The sequence below is a fragment of the Haemaphysalis longicornis genome, unplaced genomic scaffold, assembly GCF_048455015.1.
Source record: "Haemaphysalis longicornis isolate Haplotype H1 unplaced genomic scaffold, Haemaphysalis longicornis Haplotype H1 scaffold_5, whole genome shotgun sequence".
Taxonomy (NCBI): domain Eukaryota; kingdom Metazoa; phylum Arthropoda; class Arachnida; order Ixodida; family Ixodidae; genus Haemaphysalis; species Haemaphysalis longicornis.
Window position 1 is genome coordinate 72,001,099 of NW_027526385.1, and position 22,500 is coordinate 72,023,598.

Below are 22,500 nucleotides of genomic sequence, written 5' to 3' on the forward strand. Positions count from 1 at the left end.
GACTTTGTACCAACGACCAACTCCAGGGTTTGTTGGGTGCACTTGGACGGCAAGCAGACGGAGCAAAATCCATTTATCACACGCAAAGCTGCGACAGGGAACGGAACCCCCTGAAATGTTAGAAGCAACTTTATCCTTTACAATACAGCATTGATTGGTTGGTTGATTGATTGATTGATTCATTCATTATGGTGTTTAACGCCCCGACGCTTCATGGGTGATGAGGCGCGCGGTAGTGGAGGGCTGCGGGTTAATTTTGACCACTTGGGGATCTTTCACGAGCGCCGATTAATACAACACTACAATAACTTCTGGTTCCTTGTAGTCAATTTAAAATACCATATATTGTTTGGTCATTACAGGCGATTGGCATTAAACAATCCCCGTTTCATATAATCTAACTTTTAAAATCACGGCGTTTTGTTTACTTTTTTTCAGGCCAACGCGTTACACTGCCAAACGATATGAAAGGATAACTTTCTCCATCGCACACTGCATGCTGGTCGATAGCAGGATAAGCAGGCAGCCAAATGTGGAAACGCAGCTAGAAATACGCGTGAACGCTGCATTTGGAAAATAGCTCAACCTGTTCACAACGCGGTCAAAGGAAAAGCTTCGAATCCTGTTGCGTTGCCACGGAATCTAAAGTATTACAATTACAAAACAGCTACTGCTGGTCGCGTAAAGCATTTGTGGTGCAAGCAGCGGTTTCACAAAAGTGGGCTCCGAGCGACAGGCCACATGCGCTGCGCAGAGTTAGGTCAATCATGATCACGATCATGATCAACCAATATTAACTCGCCCGAACGTCAACCCTTTTGCTCAACCTCCGAACAGTAATTTGACTGGTTGTGCGGTCGTGTTATTTTTCCGCCCGGGTAATTTCGCTTCGTCAGTAACCGTCATAAGTCTAGTTAAGAAAGATTATATTACATTGCAATGTCAACAGCGTACCAATCGCCTCGTCGGAAGTCCATCGCGAGCACGGATCACCGTGACCCACATATGCTGTGCGCGCTCCGCATTCGACGTCCGCGCTTCCGTAAACATGACTAATCGGTGAATATAACAAGCACGGTGGCATTAAAAACACGTATTTACTCCCCGATATCGATTTCTATGTCAGTCGGTGCCATACCGGTTCGTTTGCATCGCGGAACTGCGGAGCACCACCGGCACCACCACCACACTGCTACTGCTGCTCGCAACAGCCGGGGTCGGAATTTCCCGCTCTGGCAGGAAATTAGGACCTAAAATCCGTCCGCAGATGATGAAAACAAAACAGAACACACACACACAAGCACTGCAACCGCTAACTTAACGCCAAACCACTACGGTTCACTCGGTAATGCACGGATACCTAGCAGACGCACGCAAAGAACGGCGCACTTAACAGCCCAGCGCGGAGGCTTCGGCGGTTGCTTCATAGACGGCGCTAGCGTCTGGTCAGGAAAAAGCAAATGGCGGCGCCCACCTCTAGCAAGGAAAATGGTGTATAGCGCCGAAATCGCGCCACCACATGAACGCGAACCGAACGCGGCGAGAGAGGGTGTTGCGAGCGGAGAGAAGGCGAGGAGGACGCGGGGGAGAGGGCGCACCTGTGGCCGACGGTTGAATGAGTCAAGGATATAAGGCGCGTGCGTAACCTTCCATTCTGTGTCGGCTCCGTGGAGCAGACGGTAAAGTGCCGTGTAGCTTGCGTTCCGCCCGCAGAGTCGTGGGATCGAAACCTGGCGCCGGAAGGTATTATTTCTTTATATAGTGTAGGGTGCGGACTACGTGGTGATGCGGACTACGGACGCCAACGCGGGTGACATCGTGAGTTACTAAAATGCTCTGCATTTAAAAACCAACCCAACGAACGCTCCTAACTCAATGAACGCGGGCCACTGGAGGTTAATTACGTATATATTTGCCTCAAATGTACCCGAAGTTTTCTTTGCGCTAAAGAACGGGGAGACGTATGACAAGGGCCAGCAGTTCACGAGTTTAGAGCGCTTATGACTCTATAAACCGCTTGGCTTTCGAAGCCTCTGGGTTACGCCGCGACGGCAGCCGCTACGGCGGAACGCCGTGTGGCTCTACTCGTGTTTAGAGAGCGAGCTACGACGACAAGGCGAGCCCCTAAAGTGCTCTGCAATTTAAAAAGGCAGTTCTTGTGTCAGGTGCGTGAAACCGCGAAAAGTTTGTTTGTGATTACAAGCTACGTTGTTTCCGGCCTCCATTTCGTTACGCCTTACCCGCGCCAAAACGAGGCTGGGAATTCAGAACGTTTAAAAGTCCTACGAGAAGGCACGGACCGTTCCGAGATTACGGGGCTTTCTCTACTTGTGGCTCTCTGTAATCGGAGTATTATTCACCTGCGCCCTTCAGACTCAATTCATGTTTTGAAGGGGCGTGAATACAAAATACAGCGCTGTTCTGTTTGAAAAAACTATAATTTTGTAGCTCACTAATTGTCTAGCTCAATATCTCATTGTCTAGCTAACTAATTGCCTAGCTCTAGAATTGTCTAGTTCACTGTGTAGCTCAAGCGTTTTTTTTCGCTGCTGGAGTGGACTCCAGCAGCGAAAAGCGCTTCATAATTGAAAAAAAAAAAGAAGAAGAAATGTTTAACTTTCAAATTTCGCGTCAATGTGACGTAATATGCACAGTAGTGACGTGTTACACACCGGTACTAAACACTTTTATCGGTGGATTAACTGCGCGCTAGCATTCAAGAGATACGATCAAACGGATCTAGAGGCCCCACTACAAGCCCCCAGTGATGTTTTTTGGCGGTGGCTTAGGTCAGCAGCCACCAATCGCACGAATCAGTCTATGTGACGTCATGTAAAATTTCCGGACAGTGGCTAGGGGCCCGTTATAGGCAGTTATTTACACCCTGAAGGGTGTAAATCCCTTTACTGTGTAGGACGAAGTTTCTGCAAAGGAAAGTATGACATCCACCTCAATGCAGCCATACGGCTACCAAGGAAAGCTAATCAGCTTTCTCAGAAACCTCGCAGTTGAAGCAAAATTCGTCCTGGTCCAGGATTCGAACCCGGGACCACTGCTTAACCGGAGCAGTCGCTCTACCAACTGAGCTAACCAGGAGGCTAGTCGTTCTTAGCGCGAGAGCGAACTGATCAACAACTCGAAGTGAAGGACAGGTGAAGGACTTCACCTTGGGGATTTCCCCTAAATCTGTTCGATTAGGACGAAGTTTCGTGGCGTTCCGTCCTGAAACAAGTCAATTTGGGGGCCTCGAAGAGGCAATGCTGGTTCCCTGACCAGCGGAATTTTTTTTCGTTATTTTTATGCCCCCTCGTCGCTCCAACACCAGTAACAGACGAAAACGAAAAAAAAATCAATTTAGACCTGAGGTTACCCACCCTGCTTTGGCCATTACTGGAAGATGAAGCAAACAAAAATATGCAGAAATGCCGAAAATCGTCTACTAATTCGCCGCATTCTTACGCTGATTGTCTTTATTGCGATATTCGTGCAGTCAGTTTTGGTTAGTTTGAAAATCAAGCCAAATACGTTGGCTTGTTTTATTGTTTTCCTAGGTATCTTTTTTTCCAGTAATGTAGATTTAGGCAACTGTAACGTCTAAAGGTGGTAACTCCTACAGTTATGTATTTTTGCCTGGTTAGTTCATCTTCACGACTTTTCTTGTGTTTCCGTTGTCCCTTCACGGGATGTCCCGGGCTGTTTTTTTTTGTCATGTTGGGGGAGGGTGCGGCGTATAAGATGCATTTTTTTATTGTCAGCTCACATTTATAATGTTCTCGTCGTTCTATTTCCTGTATTTTGGTCATTCGTATTCTGTTCGCCCAATTATCTCCATTTACGCTATTGTAACAACCAAACGCGGTAACTCCGCCAATTATGCATTTTTCTGCAAATACCGAATGTTACACAACTGCTCCGTTCTCACAATTTTTTCTTCTTTCTTGTTTCGGTCGTTTTTTTTTCTGGCTTCTTGTTTTTGTTTTCATTTTTAGGGGCAATGTATAAGATGCGTTATTCTGAGTTCGTCTCACCATTCTTATAATGTATCTTTTTATATTTCTTATATTTGGTTTTCTAAAGTTTCGTTGGACCAACTATCTCCATTAACGCTGTTATAACGACTAAACGGGGTAACTCTGCCAATTTTGCATTTTTGGGCGAATGCAAGGCGCTACTCCGTTGGGGCTGGGGAGGTACACGGAAAAGAATGCTACGCATTAAAAAAACAATGAACGAGCTCTAAATCATCTTAGCACAATGGTTCTCGCCAGCCTTTTGCTTTACAGGTAACCAGTCGTCAGTTCGGTTAATCGGACGTTTTTTTACTCTTTTTCTGTGTCAGGCCGACACCTTTTACAGCCGCTTCTCCGTCGCATTACTGTTAAAATTCAGACTATCGTTTCGAAATATAGACGAAAGCCGCTTGCCTTGCAGAAATTTTCCTCCTATTGGCTCAAGTTACTTCGTGTAGTACGTGGATCGAAACTCTGCATTCGTTTTTTAGAGCGAAAGATCTACAATTGCAAGTGTTCCAAGGTCATCCATCCTGTCGCAATGACCTTCACTACTGAAACATTCCCTATATACGGAATTATAGGAATACGGAGTTCAAACGCAGTGTGACGTCCCCAAGAGTCGCTAAAGTAGATATTAGTTCCACAAACAGGGGAATCATGAGTTCGCACAAAATGAACGTTTGGTCGCGGGTTCGATTCCCAGCGGCGGCGGCCGCTTTTCTGTTGGAGGCGAAAGCCAAAACGCCCGTGTGTACGAGATTTCGGGGCACGTTAAAGATCCCCAGGTGGTGAAAATGAATCAGGAAGCCGCCACTACGGCGCGTTAAACCCTACAATGAATGAATGAATAAATCAGTAAATAAATAAATTAATAAATATGGACGTTTGGCACTGTTTTAATGGATTTATCTTTTATATTAAGCAAAATCACCCTCCGTATGATATCCATATATACGGAAATCATACTCCGTATATACGGAAATCATACTCCGTATATACGGAATTTATACGGACAATAGAGTTTTAGCAGTCCGTTGGTTCCGTCGTGTACGTCGTTATCGTGTTGACCGGGATCCGACTGCGCCTGCGCGCGCGGAAGGGCGAGGAGGTGCATCTCACCGTGACGAATGCGCGGATATGGCGAAGGCCTGCCCGCGGAACTAATCCCCCTACCGCGACGAATGCACAAGTGCCCAGACAGGTCCCGGTCAACCAGGTAACTACGTAGACGATGGACGGCTAAAACTCTCTAATGATTTCGTGGTTCTAGTGATCTTCGAGATATAAAACCGGTGTCAATTTTTTTACAGGTATTCACTATTGTCTTGTTCCTAGTTTTGTTGCGGCTTTGTGTCATGCTAGCAAAGTACTCCGCATTCCCATATTCCGTATATACGGAACGTTTCAGGAGGGTTACTTGAGCCTCCGGAACTCAAAAGGTGCAAGTGTGACATCACGCCACGTAATATTCTGCGGAGAGGCGTCGCAGATGCGCCGGCTCGGAGCCTAGCCGCTCAGTGCCAAGTTGACAATGCGAGGGTTTAACGGCTGCTCTGCCGGCGCTTGGTCGCTCAATATCGCCATGGATGGCACTTCGGCTGGCCGTCAGTGCGCGCGATTCACCGTTCGCTCATGATAACTAGGTTTACAAGTGTTAAACCTGGCCCTTTTTTTTTTTTTCAAGTTCTAGAGACTTTCTTGAGGTATGAGAAATCTCGCCTGATAAGGTGTAGTTATAGACGCGACGCCTTGTTTGGCGGTGCCGGTAGCGTTCTGAAGCCAGAACTCCAGGAGCGCCGCTTCCGCCTGCGTCATTGTGGTTAGGAATGCGCAAAAGTTTCCTTAAAAAAGAGAAGTAACAACCCACAACACGTGCAGAGAGGCACTTCCGCCCGCCCTCCGCGTGTAGTTTTTAGCGTTAAGGATATCTGAATAAAGCTCCCGGGCCATTGTGCGCGATAAATCCACACGTACCCTTTATTTTAAATGAAGACAGTACAATACCCATGCGTTAAAACAAAGTTCTTCGTTATTAGCGACACTTCAATAAACGTGGGGATGAGTTGCTCTGAAACACTGTAATTGTGACACTGAAACACTTCGGATGAAGCGAAATGTCGAATAAGCCGATTTAATTAGGACGGAAGTTCACTGGATATGGACGCCTCTGTCGAAAGCACACGTTTCTTTTGAAAATGTTCTTTCCACGAACGGACACTGGATCGCTAGGCGCGGCATGTTGCACCTGGTCCTCTTTTTTGAAGGCCACAAGCCCAGTTAACCTTGGTTATTCGCCGCAAATAGTTTTAAAAAGGTGCTGCATGAACGGAACAATTGTCGGCATATTCCCTGTAAGGCTGGCCCCGCCTGTTCAGTGAGAACTCACTCACTCACTCACTCACTCACTCACTCACTCACTCACTCACTCACTCACTCACTCACTCACTCACTCTCTCACTCACTCTCTCACTCTCTCACTCACTCACTCTCTCACTCACTCTCTCACTCTCTCACTCACTCTCTCACTCTCTCACTCACTCTCTCACTCACTCACTCACTCACTCACTCACTCACTCACTCTCTCACTCACTCTCTCACTCACTCTCTCACTCACTCACTCTCTCACTCACTCTCTCACTCTCTCACTCACTCTCTCACTCACTCACTCACTCACTCACTCACTCACTCACTCACTCACTCACTCACTCACTCACTCACTCACTCAGGGCTCCACCGGAACGCAAGACCAGTGTACATGCTAGAACGTGTGAGTGCTGACACGGGCAGCACCAACCTTCAAAGCCAAATTCCATAGTACACCATTATACAACCACGAAAACGTCGGGATAGCCAACTATTAAACTAGGGTTTAACTGCTGACAGTACTATCCGGCAGCTATCATATTATCGGTAGTCAATATATTGATACAGCCCACACCTTGTTTTTATTTATAGCGAAAGCTTCACCACTCCAGATTTTACAGTTCATTCATAGCGTCGCGAGTGCAAGTGGCCCGCAGCCGCTGGTGCTCAAGCTGCCCCTTTCTTATCGCTGCACTCGCTACACGCCTCGCCGCTGCGGTACGACGTGACTAGGCAAGGGTGAATTGGCTGCTGCGCATGCGCTTGGTCGCTCAGTGCCGGTTGGGTCGTCAGTGGGTCCGCATCACCCCTAACGAACAACGCGAATAGTCGAGGCTTTAACGGCTGCTTCTCTCAAAAGGACGTAGAATGGGGCTAGTTGGTGATGCTTCATATTGTAACGGAAGGAGACGAAGACGAAGTGGACACCATGCACACTCATCGCTGACGAAGAAGCTGTGGGGGGGGCGCAGCCGCTGCGGCTAGTTGATGGCCGCCATGTAAATACTGTAAATAGATTCTTCGCCATGGTTCGTGTCATCTGTACTGCCACCACGTTACATTTTGGTGAAGGGTGCGGGGTTCAGCCCCATCCCGGCCACGAAGTTCACCCTGCCTCACTTGATGAAGCGGTCTCATCCTGGCTCTTGGAAAGCGCCGGCCCGCCCCAGCCCCGGTGAGCCATGGACCTGACCATTCCCCAGCCCTGTGTCCCCTGCCCTTGACCCACCGAGTCCAGACGAACGGCCCAGCCACGAACGGACGTATGCGCCGACGACGTTCCCCCGCCTAAATCTCCGGCGCTTCTCCGAGGGCTTTGGACGCTGCCTCGTGGGGTCGACGGTGGTCACAGCTGTTCCGGGGCTGGTGCTCATCCCGACCATCACCATCATCAGTGGCGGCAAGGACTTCATTGTTTATATTCTCATCGAATTGCCCATCCGCATCGCCCTTCCTTTGCCCCGACCGGGACGGTCGTCCTCCGCCGGGGGTTGATGTCGCGGAACATCTATGTGGACAATGCCCCATAGCGCCATAACCCGTCACCGAAGACGACGCAGAGGAGGTGGCTGGCTCGAGCTCTTTCATGGCCGTTTCTACATAGATCATCGTTGTAAATGCATCGCTGTACCGTCGTCCATCCAATGTTCGTCTCATCTTTGCCTTACCGCCACGTAACAATATTGAATTGCGCTACGTATGCAGACAAATCTGACGCCAACAGGACTGGGACGAGGCGCATTGCTCGTTATGGCTCGTCTGCGCCTCGTCCCATAGATGCGCCTCGTCCCAGTCCTGTTAGCGTCCTATTTGTCTGCATACGTAGCGGAATTCAATACGAGGCTGCTTCGCCGTCGCTTGGTCCCTCGTTCTCACCATCGACGGTGCGCCGGCTGAGCTGTCTGTGTGTGCCAGGAAAAACTTTCACCAAACACTGTGGGCATAGTCTGCTTTCCCTCGGGATGACCAGGTTTCAATAAGTCTACCATAGTGGTTGCCTCGTTTCGCATGCCACGTGTGCGTGCAGTGCTGTTATACTAACCAAGCCCAAGACCACACTCGTACCTTACAGCGGAGAGCATCCGGGCTGATGAGTGGGGCGAGGGGCAGCTTCACCAACGTTCGCAGCAGGTGAAACTGTTGGTCTGACAGCAGGTTGGAGCGCAGTCCAAGAAACAGGCCGCGGGTGTTCAGCGGCGGCATGGCCTCTATCGCAGACAGCGCATGCGCCAGGCCCACGGGAGCCGCCACGCCGGATTTGTCCGCGGTTAGCACCGTGTCCGTCCTGAAGGCCTGCACGCTCCACCATACAAGCAAGGGAAAATCAAAGCTGGCGTCTCAAGGGAAACCAGCGACGTACTCGTTTTATGTTTAAAGCGAAATATTTCTTTAAAAAAACTGGTCCATTTGCCTATAGACCGGTTGGTCGACCGTAACGCTCTGATAAAATCTCTGGACACATGGCACGTCAGTATAACCAGGCTTACACTTTGTCAAAATGGTTACGCGAAAAATCGCGAAAAAGGAACGGTTCTAGGTAAGACAATACAAGCAATGATCACGAAAAGAAGTACAGTTGCATAATTTTATCTCATAAACCATGACTATGACAACGACAAGAATAAGACCACGGAACAAGCGCTTGTCCCGTCACCTTTCTTTCGTCGCTGTCTGAGTCGCGCTCTAATTGTATCACCACTTAAGTCTGCATACGCGGTTTGAAGGCAAAAGCTCGGCGATTATCAGATTTCTTCACTGCTGCATGATGTTTGCGCACCTTTCTCGTGGATATCCTAATCAGCAACACGTCCTATGGGAATGTCCTTACACTATTCCCAGCATTTCTCACTTACACACACCGACGCAGCTGCCATATCCCATTGACCAAACCTGGCTGACTCTCGCCTCCACTTTCGAGGAGCAGCTAGCTCTAGTGCAATACATCAAAAACGCACTATAGAGCTGAGTTCAGCATTCACTGAACACGACCTGTAATTAGGTTGTCTAAACCGCCTTTGGTTCTAAATAAAGTTCTCTCTCTCTCTCTCTCTCTCTCTCTCTCTCTCTCTCTCTCTCTCTCTCTCTCTCTCTCTCTCTCTCTCTCTCTCTCTCTCTCTCTCTCTCTCTCTCTCTCTCTCTCTCTCTCTCTCTCTCTCTCTTTTTCTTCGTCTTTTGGGGAGAATTGTTCCGGCAGGCAGACGGGACGCAATCCATTCGGCAGCTTTTCCGCAGTGAGATCTCTCCTCCACGTGCACCCCTTTTACGGCGCACGTGTTGCCACGTGTACCTGTCACTGCGCACGTATCACGTTAGTTGTCCTTCCATTCTGGCAGGGAGTAGAGTTAGCGCTGCGGTTAGCCCACCTGGCTGCTACTCTGCCAACCCGGTTTTAACACCCACATGAAACCAATGGACACCCACTCGAACCGGGTTTAACACGCACGCGAACCCAATTACAGCGGCGGCCATTGTGATCCTATTCATGTTGACGAAGACTAGAACAACAACGACGACGACTACGGTTACTTGTCGCGTTTGATGAGCCACCCAATACTTCCGCCTTAAAAGAGCAAGGAAGACAAAATACAACCTTGTTCAATTCGAAAGAACTAGGCTTAGGTACCTCACTCAGCACCATTTTGGCCACGAAAGACGTTCGTTAACAGGTAAAACGCAAGAACTGTGGAAGAACATTCAAATTTCGCGCTGCGGGGACGTGGTATGGGCAGGAGTGATGTCACATGTGCCAGCACTTATAACGTGGTTATCAGTGTGTTAACTGCCCGTCAGCATTCACGTGATGCGATCAAAGAGAACTAGAGGCACCACAACAATCACGCGTTTTGACGATGGGTTAGTTCACTGGCCGCCACAAACAAGATTCTGTGACATCATAGAAAAGTTGCGCTAACGGGAGTTGCCCCTACATCCCATGTTTTCTTTATTATGTCCATTATTTGTTCGAAGTGTGCTTAAATTGGTATTATTGTTATCTGGTCAAACCAATCTTGCTAATGAACCGTCTTGTATTTCGTCTTCATGGCCTCTTCAATGCAGTGCTGCTGAATGCTTGCTCGGTTTGCGTAGTCCGCAGTGGGGGAGGGGGGGGGGGGGAGTGTTCGGCATCGACTGAGTGGAATGCCGTTGCACCCAGCCTCTTCCACTTGTGATGAAGGGGTTGGAATTTCATTCGTGTTGCTTTGTGGTAGTTGAGGATTTCAGAGCATACGGACGTTAGGGGGGCCGATATCTTTTGGGGCGGTGGTAGCTGGGGCAAAGAAGTTGCGAGAACAGACCTGGGCCTGTTAAAGGGGCTATGAAGGCAGTATACAAGTAGGCATTCATTGAAAATACTAATAACAATGATAACAATGGTAAAAGTGATAGACGTTTTATCAAAAACTACAAACCAGTAATCAAGGATATTACAGAAAACGGGTGAAGCAGTGGTGACTACCCACCCACTTTCCAACAATGACGTCACAGAATCTTGAGGTCACAAAATCTATGACGTCTTTATGACGTCACAGATCCTTGCTTGTGCTACTAGGAGCTGCCGTCCTTAGCCACCACCAAGGAACATCACCGAGCAATTATAGTAGGCCTCTAGTATCGTTTCATTGCATTACATGAATGCTAATGTGCAGTTAACACGCAACAATATTTTCAGTGCTGGTTTATATTCACTTCTGCGCATATTAGTTCACTGTAGCAGGAAATTTTGAGGTTCAGTAATAATTTTGTGCGTTTTTTTTTTTTTTTTAGCAAACGACTTTCGTGGATGGGATGGAGCTGAGTGGATGAAACCAGTTCTTTCAAATCGAACAAAGTTCTATATTTTCTTCATGACCCTTTAATTGCCCTCTGTAGATTCAAGGGGGGCTTCCTATGTCCTTTTGAATTGGAAATCTGACTTATAGCCTAGTGCTCCTTGGTGGGCTATTTTGCCAATGCTCCCTCTGGTTAAGAGTCTGCCAGCTTTGCGGGGTGAAGACAATGTGCATTCGTGCGGCGTGTTGATCTACGATGATGGCCAGTGTCATTTCCGCCTCTTCTGCTTCGATGGGTGAGGTCGTTCGTACGTTGACAGTTATCGTCCGTTTTATGGGTTCGGTTTCGCGCCCAGATGGCGGCAATGCCACCATTTATTGGTAATGGCAGCATCTGCGTGCCGTGTGGATGAAGGATTCCCGTATTACGTTTTTCGTTTTTGCATTTTTTGTAATTGTGTACCTTTTGTATTACCTTTTTATTACCTTTTTATGTATCTGTATTACCTTTAGTATTCCCTTTTTAGCTGGCGTTCTGCCTAGGCGGAGTGTTGCGTTAGTGCTTTTAGGTATTGAGACTTCAGTTAGGATACTGGATATGTATAAAGAGATGTAGTAGGTTGTTCTGTGCATGGTGCTTTGAACTCGCTAGCCCAGTCCGCACTGGGTTTTTTGCTGGTGTGGCTGGTCTTAAGAGAAGCTTAAATGGCGAGAGGTGTGGGTTTTTTTTTTTGTCTACGAACAATAACTCCTGATGCTCGTCAAGGACTTGTCTGTGCCCTGAGCATGACATCACTACCAAAGTGACATGCCGTTAGAGACATTGATTCGGACCTAGTATTGACTAGTAATGACTAGCATTAAATATTCTATCGCAACAACGAAGCATCCATGTCATTTTTTATAATGGAACACTGCAAATATCCCGTATGTAGTGATGGTTTGCCTCAGATATTCCCAATGTTTCACTTTTGCTCAATAATGTTGACAACCACGAACATTGCCACCACATTAGATGTTTATGAATGCGTGTGGCTACATAAACGTTTTGTTCTACATCTATTATGTTTTGGCCGGGTGGCTTAATCGAGGGACAGACAGACAGACGGATAGACACACGGATGGGGAGGCAGTCATTCGGACAAACCAAAATTTTCGCGTTAAAGTTGCCCAAGAAAGAATAGCGTCTTTAAGTAAAGTGACCAGACGTCCCGATTAAGGTGGGACACGTCCCGGTTTTGCGGCTGTGGTCCCGCTGTACCGCAGCCTGCTTGTGGGACAGTGTTTTGTCCCGCCTTCGGCCGGAAATATGGAAAACGGGTATCAAGCCCAGTGCACTAATAAAAAGCTTGATAGATGAAAGAGCCTAAAGAACCCGTTTGAGGAACTTCAAGAAAAGAGCGCACACGACAGGACTAAGTAAGAAACTTGTGTGTTTCTTGTTTAGTCCCAATGTCTGAGCGCTTTTCTTGAAGCTACAGTGTATACCAACAAATCGTTCAGTACACGTACGCTTCTGCGTTTTACGAACGGTGGGTGGTCGTGCTTCAGTACTTATCTACTTATTCAACAAATAACGCATCGTTGCTCGTCGAACGAAGGCTGAGAGAACTACGAAACGAATGATCTTTCAGTTAAGACAAAATTTGATTGAGCCTTAGTGTCCCTTCAAGCTATGTGCCACGTTCTTCCTTACAACACCCCCCCCCCCTCCACCCCCCCCCCCCTCCATCCCACTGTGGGGTCCGAGGAATATGGTCACTTTATCTTTAACAGGGGTTCTCAAAAGTTTGCCGCTGTACGACCCACGTCGGCCATGACTACGTTAGCAGTGCCCTCTGTTTGCCGGCGTTCCAAGCGCTTGGGTGGCTAGTTTCCTCCGGCTCCTCGGGGCGGCGTTCGTGTCGTCAAGACAAGTTGCCGTTCTTCATTTTGAAGCAATGGAACTGTTTGGGCTTGTTGGTTCATTCTTCAAACAAAAACAGCGCTCAAGACGGGACAGAAAGGAGGAGGCTACACAAACAGCGCTGACTACCAACAGAGTGTTTATTTGCCTCTCAGCAATACAAACGAAAATGTTCTCTCCTGCAGTTGTGATATGGACGCCAGGTGTTGCCCAGACTTGCGCTTTTTTAGAAATTTGCCTTCCCAGAGTGCAATGACTCATGAATTTCTAAGGGGTGCTTTTATATGATCAGCCTCTTTGCGTGAAACTTCTAGGTGTGTTGTGACCTTTTCACGCTGACCGATCCCGCATGGCTCGAGTGTTTTTGCGACTGCGTTGCTGGCATTGAGTTCTATTAGCTGTGTCGTATTACGCAGGGGTAAGTCCAGCGCCGCTGCGACTGCCTTCCTAATCGTTGTGTTGAGTGTTTTGGGGTTATTCGTGGTGAGGCTCGGAAAATGGGCGTAATGTGCAACTTGCGATTTCATGAGTTCGTTCACGACCTAGAGGATGCCCCTTCGGTCACTCTTTTTTTTTTTCTTAATTATTTGGTTTATCCTCCTCGGGGTTTGTTTTAGCTGCTTCATAACGTGTTTGAGGGCCGTTTCGGAGCCATTGCCTTGTTGTAGCCTCAAACCTAGCATTTTCAGTTTCTTTACTGTTGGGAGGGGTTTCCTGTACAGGTTGATTTTTCCGACGGTTCATTTAAGGATTTAAATGTCTCTGATATTTCCGCCAGTCATTGTAGTCTGCGCTACGAGGCGCACGTTTCGGCGGCCATTGCAACCGTTTGTAGAGCTCCTTCCTCCTATTCCTTTGCGCATAGGTTTTGCTAGATATTCATGTCGCCAGAGTATATTGTGTGTAAAATTCTGGGATTATTTGTAGAGGGACCGTGCAACACGTTCGATAAGCACTTTCACTATTTCCTTCGAGTCTGGAACCACTGCGGTAGCTATAGTTATCGCCAGCACGGAGCGGCACTGCGTTATTTGCTCGTCGCACCAGATACACCTTTTATTTCTGCTTTGTTTTTGTGGATTTTTTTTAAGTTGCTATCGGGAAGCGTTCATTGCTGCAACTGAAGCAAAACCGGCCAACAGCCGCTACATGGCCTTAGTGACGTAATTCGAGCTGTCGAAGAACGTCAAGACCGTGAAAGAAAGAAAAATCTTTTGAGCGAGTTTACAAGTTATCTGATGGGCATAGAGCAGTAATTTTTGGCTGAGATACTTTGCGACGCCCTAATCCAAGTACTGGGTGTGTTGGGTGACTACGTTCTGCAAGCATTTAACATTTCGAAATGGTTGAAGAAAGTGTGGCAGGGTCCCTTTAAGGCCTCTGGAAGCTTGTGCGTTGCTATGTTGAAGAACCTTCGCGATAACACCGAGCCCTGCGGTGTACCTGTGTTGGCTGTTTTTTTTTTTTTTTTTTTTTTGTTTAGCGTGTTTAGAAGGTAAGTATGCCAGAAATTAAACGGTTGCACTTTTTTTGCCTATTTTCTCTTCCCACATGCAGGATAACAAACTAGGCTTTAACCAGGTTAACTTTCCTGCCTTCCGTCGACATCCTTCCTTCCTACAAGAACGGTGGCACTCCGCAGCTTAGGATATTGCGAAAACTGTGTAGATTTTATACATAACAATCGTGAATAAATTGTACAAAAGTGTTTTGTCGTATGAAAGCTCCCTGAATGCAGCCAGAGCACCGGTTCATGAGAATAACTTGGTAAAAGGCACTTGAATGTTGTTTATTGTAGCAGAAATAAGGGGGTGAAGAGGAGGGTTATGCATCAAACCAACGCCTGGGCTTTGAGTAGTACCTTAGTGAAGGGCACTGAATTATTTTCGACCACTCGAATATCAACACTGCGCACCGAAATCTTGTATACGAACGGACGTTTTTGCTCTTGGCCTCCTCCTGAAAAAAAAAAGCCTCGAACCGCTCACCCAATGCTTCAGCCACGTGGCGACCATCCCAAAGCTCGTATTTTAGCTCAGTGGTTGTAGAAACCTTCGTTAAAAACGTATAGAGGAACGCTCGAACCTTCGCCAAACACAGGGAATAAACATTGTAGCGTATGAACAATGACACGAGAAAACTGCTAAGCTTATGAAGCTTTGGGACTGGATTTCACTACACGTGGGGAACGCGCCCTGACTCTGCATGTATTTACCATTTACTCCGCCTCTCCAGTGCGCACTGACAATCTTGCTCGCGCGTACAGTTACGAAACAGGATCAAAAGCGTGGCCCAGACTGCGGAGCTCACCCCTGGGAAAGAGCTTTTCGCTCCCTCAAAGCTAAGAAGGCCGAAAAAAGAAGTTCGCGGCGCTCAACAAAGCTCGCTGCCGCCCGCACACTTCTCAATGCTGGTCTCGGCAAATAGAACTCGGCAGCAGAATGTTTGGACAGCTAAGGGCTGCGGCGATACGACATTGCAGCCTTTTCGACTTTGTTCCTTGCCTTTCGAAGCTTTATTGTCGTCATTTTTCAGGCTAAGCAAGCGTTGTCAGTACCCATGGATGGCTTAGTCCCGGATCGATACGAAACTAAAGTTCGCGGTGCGGCATGCAGCGAGGCTTGGGGGCGGGAAAAACAAACAGGGAACGACGTCCCCTCAAATACGCAATAAAACCCAGGATGGATGAATACACATTGAGCGGGACACTGTGCAGGACAAATAATAACGGCTCTTGTTAGAGGAAGAGCTACTTTGTCAGCGTCCCCGGATTTTATATCCCAGGTGGATCTTTCGTTAATACCGCTGGACCAGGTGACTTTTTATATTTTCGTCGTTCGAGATTTTGAGCTCTATAAGCCAAGGAGTCTTTCTTTTTTGAGCGCCTTTATGTTCAATCTTCCAGCTCAGTTTATTTGACTTGAGGACATACATTTATACAGCGGCGACGTCGGAGTAGCTCTAAATTTTTTAGCCTTTAGAGTCGTCCTACTTCTTCGCATAGTTAGCAGGAGTACGTCTATTCCCGCAAGAAAGCTTTTTAGTTGGTTAGGTTTTTGATCACTGCACGTGGTTGACCTTCCAGAGCCAGACAGCAACACTTTGCTCCCAACATTCGACGGCCATTTTTAGTTCTTTCAAATCACAGACAGTTTCCGCACATTTTCTTAACCGTCGTGTTTATAGGTTTAGCCATGTTCGGTTACTTATATCCTTATTGGGCACATGTGTACTGAATGAATATTGACCACATGGAGTTTTTTTTGTGTGTGTGTGAACGGGGGGGATGATTAATTGAGTCACTGAGCCATCAAAATGGCATTAAACAAATTTCTGAACATACCTGACAAAACGCGGTAATGATAACTTAATTTAGAGGATTCCGCTTTGAATCAGGGTGATAACGAATGCCATTTCTCATGCGGAAAGACTTTAGCTGTTGCTATTTATTATTTCTGTTCACTAAAGTTGACACTAATCTTCTGATCGCGTATTAAACTTGGTTATGAGGATATGACGCTCTTGTCACCGCCTTTTTCCTATCTTTCTCTTTCAGCGATTCACTCTTGGTAATCTCCACTGCCTTCGGATTGACGCTTCCGTCATCTTTAAAACTAAGGGCGTTCCCTCTATTCGATCCCAATGATGATGATGGTGGTGGTGGTAGTGGGGGGGAGGATGATGATGATGGTGGTGGTGGTGGTGACTACGATGCTTATGAGAATTGCTATATGGCCATCCCTTCGTAGACAAGTGATTGATTGATTGATTGATTGATTGATTGATTGATTGATTGATTGATTGATTGATTGATTGATTGATTGATTGATTGATTGATTGGATTGATTGGATTGATTGATTGATTGATTGATTGATTGATTGTAGGGTTTTAACGCGCCGACGCTTCACAGGTGATGATGCGAGCCGTAGTGGAGGGCTCCGGATTAATTTTGACCATCTGGGGATCTTTAACGTGCGCCGAAATCCCGTACACGGGCGTTTTTGCTTTTCGTCTTCATCAGGATCAAATCCGCGTCTTCGTGCTGAGTAGGACAACGCCTTAGCCACTGAGCCAACGCGGCGGGACCTTCGTAAAAAACTGGCAACTAAGGAAAACAACTCGTACGTTCTCGTCAAAACATTTTAAAAGCGTGGTGGGGAGTCTGTGGCAGCGAGGGGAAAGCGTGCGTTGGTTCACGCCTTGCTGAGCGGATGAGACCCTCATTCCATTCAGTTTTACTAATTTTTTTTTTAGACTAGGGTCATAGAACAATAATTGCTTGGACGAAAATACACCCCTTCTATTCTTCTCGCATAAACGATGAAAAACTGTTATGCAATTAGAAAACACCGTGTAAGTCAGGAGTCCTACGAAAACCAAGAAATATGTATTGGTGTTATCTAACTCAATATTTTTTAACAGCAATACAATAATTAAGTAAAAGCCACGTTTAAGTTTAGCATCATCTAGGGTCGTCTTACGTAGTGCGTTGAATATAAAAGAAGCCTCGGACGACTCAGACGTCCGAGGAAAATGAGACGACCGCCCTTTCTTCATTCCTTTTCGTAAAAGTGAATACAGGTGAGCTCCTGAAAGGAACCGAGTAGGCAGGAAAATGGATGAAAAGGGGCAATGGCACAGAATAGAATACGGGAAATTGCTTTTCATTTCGTTGCGGATGTCATAAATTTCAGAGAGCACTGCTCGGAATAGTATCCAGCCTGGAGCCATCTCACGCTACAGCTGTATGCGAAAATCTCCTGCGCGCTTTTCTGTGTGTATTTTCCGTCTGCTATTTGCTTTCGCCGGAAGGAGGGAAGAGCCATCTAAATCCCGACGTAGACCAAGATCTACACTCACACCCAATCATAACGAACCCGGATACAGCGAATTACGCTGTATATCGAACAAAGAAAGATCAGTTACGAAAATACCCGCGAAACATATTCTTTATAACGAAGTTCACATCTGATATATTGAACTTGGCACACCTAGAATTGCCGTCAAAATGCATGTCTCGGAGCGGTGATCGAGATGTTGATTGGCTGCGATGGAGACGTTGAGCCTCAAATGGATCGACGTGACTCCCGGCCCTGTCCGTAACTGTTTCCCACGCTCCTGACTCACGATTAAATCCTCCCATTCAGCGAGTCCGGACCAAGATGGCAGCATCGGCGAACTGTTCCCGATGTTGTGGTGAAAGGAGTGCCCTTCGAGGATTGCCTCAGTGTCGACGACGACGTTGCCCTCCCTGTGAGCTTCTCGGACGCCGACACCGTCGCCGATGTCATGGCTGCTGGCGCTGCTGGAAGCCCCACAGAGGTGTAGGACGTCGCGAGTGGAAGCCGTACGATGCTTAATGAAGCGCTTTCGGCAGTCAATGTGCTCCACCAATATTGCTGCGATATTGAAGGACACGGACTGCAACTGATGCAAATGATGTCTCATGTAAAGAATGCTGTGCTAGTTGACGCAGCCAAAACGAAAGTGAAAACAAGAATCACCGCTCTTTGAAAAAGTAGGTAGTTACAGCGAAAAGTAGCTTTATTTCTTGCAATAAATGGATAGTTTTGTGTATGGCAATGGCATACCTTATTATTTTTGTTTATGCATGCGGGGTTGGCAGGAGGTGGGGAATTGGGGGTGGTGGGGTCCCGCGTATTGCGAACTCGTAACAAAAAACTCGTTGTTTGCGGGTTCGGCTATTTCGAACTATTGGATATATCGAACTAATCATGGCGCATATTGCAGTTCGCTATAACCGAGTGTGACTGTATGCTGGAACGCCGCCCTGTACATGTGCCTTCACTGCGGATGGAGTACAATTGCGGTAAAGCCGATCTTCGCGGAGAGGCTGCTACGCGGCTTGCGGCGCATTCCATTCGCTCCTATTGCCTTTCTTTTTTTCGCGCAACGCAAATTCGGGTCTTCGGCATCATGGCCTTATGTTTGTTTTATTTCGTTGCAAGCCGTTCGTACCGCGTCCAATGCATCCTTAATCAACCAATTGGCAAGCTTTCAGGAGTATAAACGTACATCGTGACAGAAAAAAAATACGGTTTTACCGCTTCGTAAGAGAAGCGCTAGGGCGGGTCCGTAATTCGTTTACTTCGCGTTCACTGCGCAAAAAACCGGCAGAATACGCCCGCATGACACAATGCGCCTTAACAAATCTTGAGTGCCGTTTCCGAGCAAGGCATGGGATGTTTTGCATGCGACTGCAATATCCGGAACTTTAGGAGAGCGCGCCTAAGGCGTCACTAGTAGTTTTGTTTAGTTTTGTGGACATTTAAAAAAACATACCTATTTGTGCCGTTTCTTTCTTTCACTTTTTTTTCTTTTTCTTTATTTCTTCAGTTCTTCCTTTCCCTTTCTTTCTTCCGTTCTTTCTTTCCCATTACTTCTTCTGTTCTTTCTTACGTTCTTTCCTTCGCTTTCTTCTTTCCTTTCTTTTTCTTTCTTCTTTTCTTTCTTTCTTTCTTTCTTTCTTTCTTTCTTTCCGTCTTTCTTTCTTTGTTTCATTCATTTTTTCTTCCTTTTATTCATCCTTTCTCTCTCTTTCTTTCATTCCTCTTCCTTTTCTTTATTTCGTTCTTTCTTTTTTTCTCTCTCATCTTTCTTTCTTTCTCTTCTATACGGCACCCGTTCCTGAACTATCTACGAGCAATCTTGAGGCCTGCTTGTCACCGTCTTCCACCGTGCCTCGTCGTGTTTTATGTGTATCTACACACACCTTGATGATTAAAGCGAAATCGGAAGCTTCATTTCCCTTCCTGAAATTATGGTATGTATGGAGAGCCGAATCCGTACGCGTTTTTGTGTCCGTGTAAGCACGTCACGTGTCTGTGCGAACTAAAGAGAACGCAGTATCCACGGCTCTGACTATGGTTCATGTCGATTTCGGCACCACCCCTGGTCAAGATGTTGTATTTTACAGGCTACACTTTTCAATCATGCCAGCTGTATTGTATCTGCAAGTCCTTTGCAATTTTGAGAAAGCACGGCATTGGAAGTTTCAAGAATGCAAGTAATGTTCAATTACCAACGCATGCAGGCTTCTTCTTAATTCCTGGCCACACGATTGCTGTAACTTAGCACGGTCAGTTAACACAAATAAGGGTTCAGCCTCGCCCATGTACAACAAAAAAAGGTTGCATACATTCGTCACCAATGAGCAGCGGTGCTGCCGCTGAGACCAACTGCCGTAAAAATATTCTGAGCTGCAAAACTGTTAGCATTCATCCTGTGCATGCCAACAGTTTTTTTTTAATTACTTTTGCACCACTTGAGTGTTTACATATGTTCCGTCTTACATGACCTCAGTATCTGATGAGTTGGAAAACGTGCCGCCTGCTTCACCAATTCTGAATACAAGTGGCGGTTCACCGTCTCAGACACGCCGCAAGCCTCTCTCTCTCCAATCGACGGCATGTAAACGTAAAGTAGGTCAGATATGCATTTTTCACAAGTTGGATTACACTTTCATTACCACCATACTTCCACCCTGCTGTGACAATTCCGTTATTCACGCCGTCGACTTAGATCCGAGAGCATCCTGTAACTACGTGGCTCCATAACGCGTTTAACAAATGGTACGCCACGTGTATATGTAACAAGCTCCCAGATTGTTTACCCCTGAACACAACCGGGACAAATTTTAAGAGGCATTGTTAGCTCAGTTCAAAATTTAAGCCTTAAACTGCGCCCCTCTGCAAGTGTTACTTATCCCAGTCTTTCTTTCTGGTTATTCTTGATATTGTTGGATCTAGTTTTTACCACGAACTACAGTAGTGCTTTTTTTCTTCTCGCTGTTCTTATTCGTGCATTTAATTGTAACCTTGCAGTGTTCCACTACTCATTAAGGACTACCTCATTAAAGACTACCATAATAGGGTATCCCTCATATGGTAGTCCTCATTAAGGACTACCCTATCAAGGGCACTAAAGGGGTCATGAAACAAAATGTAAGTTCAATTCATCAAAAAGCTGCTTTATGCCGATAACAATGGCATTAATTTTATCGCAAACTTTAAACGAATAAAAAAGATAGCTAAAAAAACGCGCCGAGGCAGTGGAAACTTCATAGCCACTTTCCCTAAGCTTTTCTATGACGTCACAGAACCTTGTTTGTGCGATTGGCGGCTGCTGAACTAACCCATCGGTAAGAGATGTGACTGGGCGATTGTAGTGGGGACTCTAGGTCCGTTTGATCGCATCCCTTGAACTCTAACGTGCAGTTAACACACTACTAAAAATGTTTTTAGTGCGGGCACAAATGACGTCACACCTGCCCATAACACGTCACTGTAGCTCAAAATTTGAAAGTTTACAATCCTTTGAACGTTGTTTTTTTTTTTTGTTTAAAAAAAGTCATTCGTGGGTGTAATGGAGCTGAGTGATGTATTGAAGCACCGTTATTTCAAATTAAACAATGTCGTATTTTGTCAGCATGGCCCATTGAAGTGTTGAGTATATTTTAAGGGTTGCAAAAACTGCGCGTAAAGGACCAGACAATAAGGAACGGACAGGACGGGTGCGCCCGCCCTGTCCCTTTCTTATTGTCTGGTCCTTTAAGCGCAGTTTTTTCAACCCTTAAAATGATTCACCAACTAGCCCAACAACACGATGTGTTGAGTGTATGATCACGATAAAAAACAATGCACCCCTCCGTGTAACGATGACGATGGTTGAACGCGAAGCTTTCTCGTGTAGGATTATTTGGTCGGCCAATCCCAGACTGCGAGTATGTGCTACTCTGAAGTCACGAACCACTTTTCTAAAATACGCACACAAACTCTCGGGTGTGCACTCCGTAGGCTTAACGTATGAATTTGGCCTGTAAGTGCGCGAAACAACACCTGCTACTTGGCGTTCGCTTCGATCATCTCAACACGGAGCAATCGGGAAGACACCAGTTTCATAATGCGAGGGACCCAGGTTCGATTCCAGCCACGGCAAGCGTTATTTTTCTTCTTTCACTTCACCCACGACCATTCATCGTCATCGTCAGAGAAAGTTGGCTTTCCGACAGAGCGTATTGACGGGCCACGTCATTAATGAGGATAGCAAAGCTTCGCTTTAAAAACGATCTAGGTTCATTGACTTGCTGCAAAGCGCAACGTCGTGCAGGTCGTGCAAAGCGCAACGTCGTGGCGCAACGTCGCGTTACTAATTTCCCTCAAATTAGTAGCGGTAGCCGAAGTGGGGGCATGTAAGCAAAGGCCTTGACAGCGGCACCCTCCACTTTCAGTCGCCAACGACTGGAGTGCCCCCGCCCCCCTTGTTGTAAAAGCGAAGCTCTCTATGGCTCTTTGCCCGCTTTTCAGGTGAGTGCTGGCGTTCTTGACAGAACGCCGCTGGGTTTTGTATCTCACAGCAGATAACGCTGGCCTCCGCGCAACGCACCCGTGGGGCCGGGAAAGTGACAGGTGAGAGTGCGCGGGGGAG

The 22,500-nt window shown here is 46.8% G+C and overlaps 1 protein-coding gene across 1 annotated transcript in view; it reads right to left on the reverse strand.

Annotated features, from left to right (window-relative positions):
- LOC144139762 (uncharacterized) overlaps positions 1–22,500 on the reverse strand; it is a 116,150-nt gene that overhangs the window by 5,584 nt on the left and 88,066 nt on the right. The window contains exon 14 of the mRNA XM_077672025.1: positions 8,442–8,669. Within this exon, the coding sequence (XP_077528151.1) occupies positions 8,442–8,669 (228 nt within the window). The remainder of the gene's footprint in view (positions 1–8,441; positions 8,670–22,500) is intronic.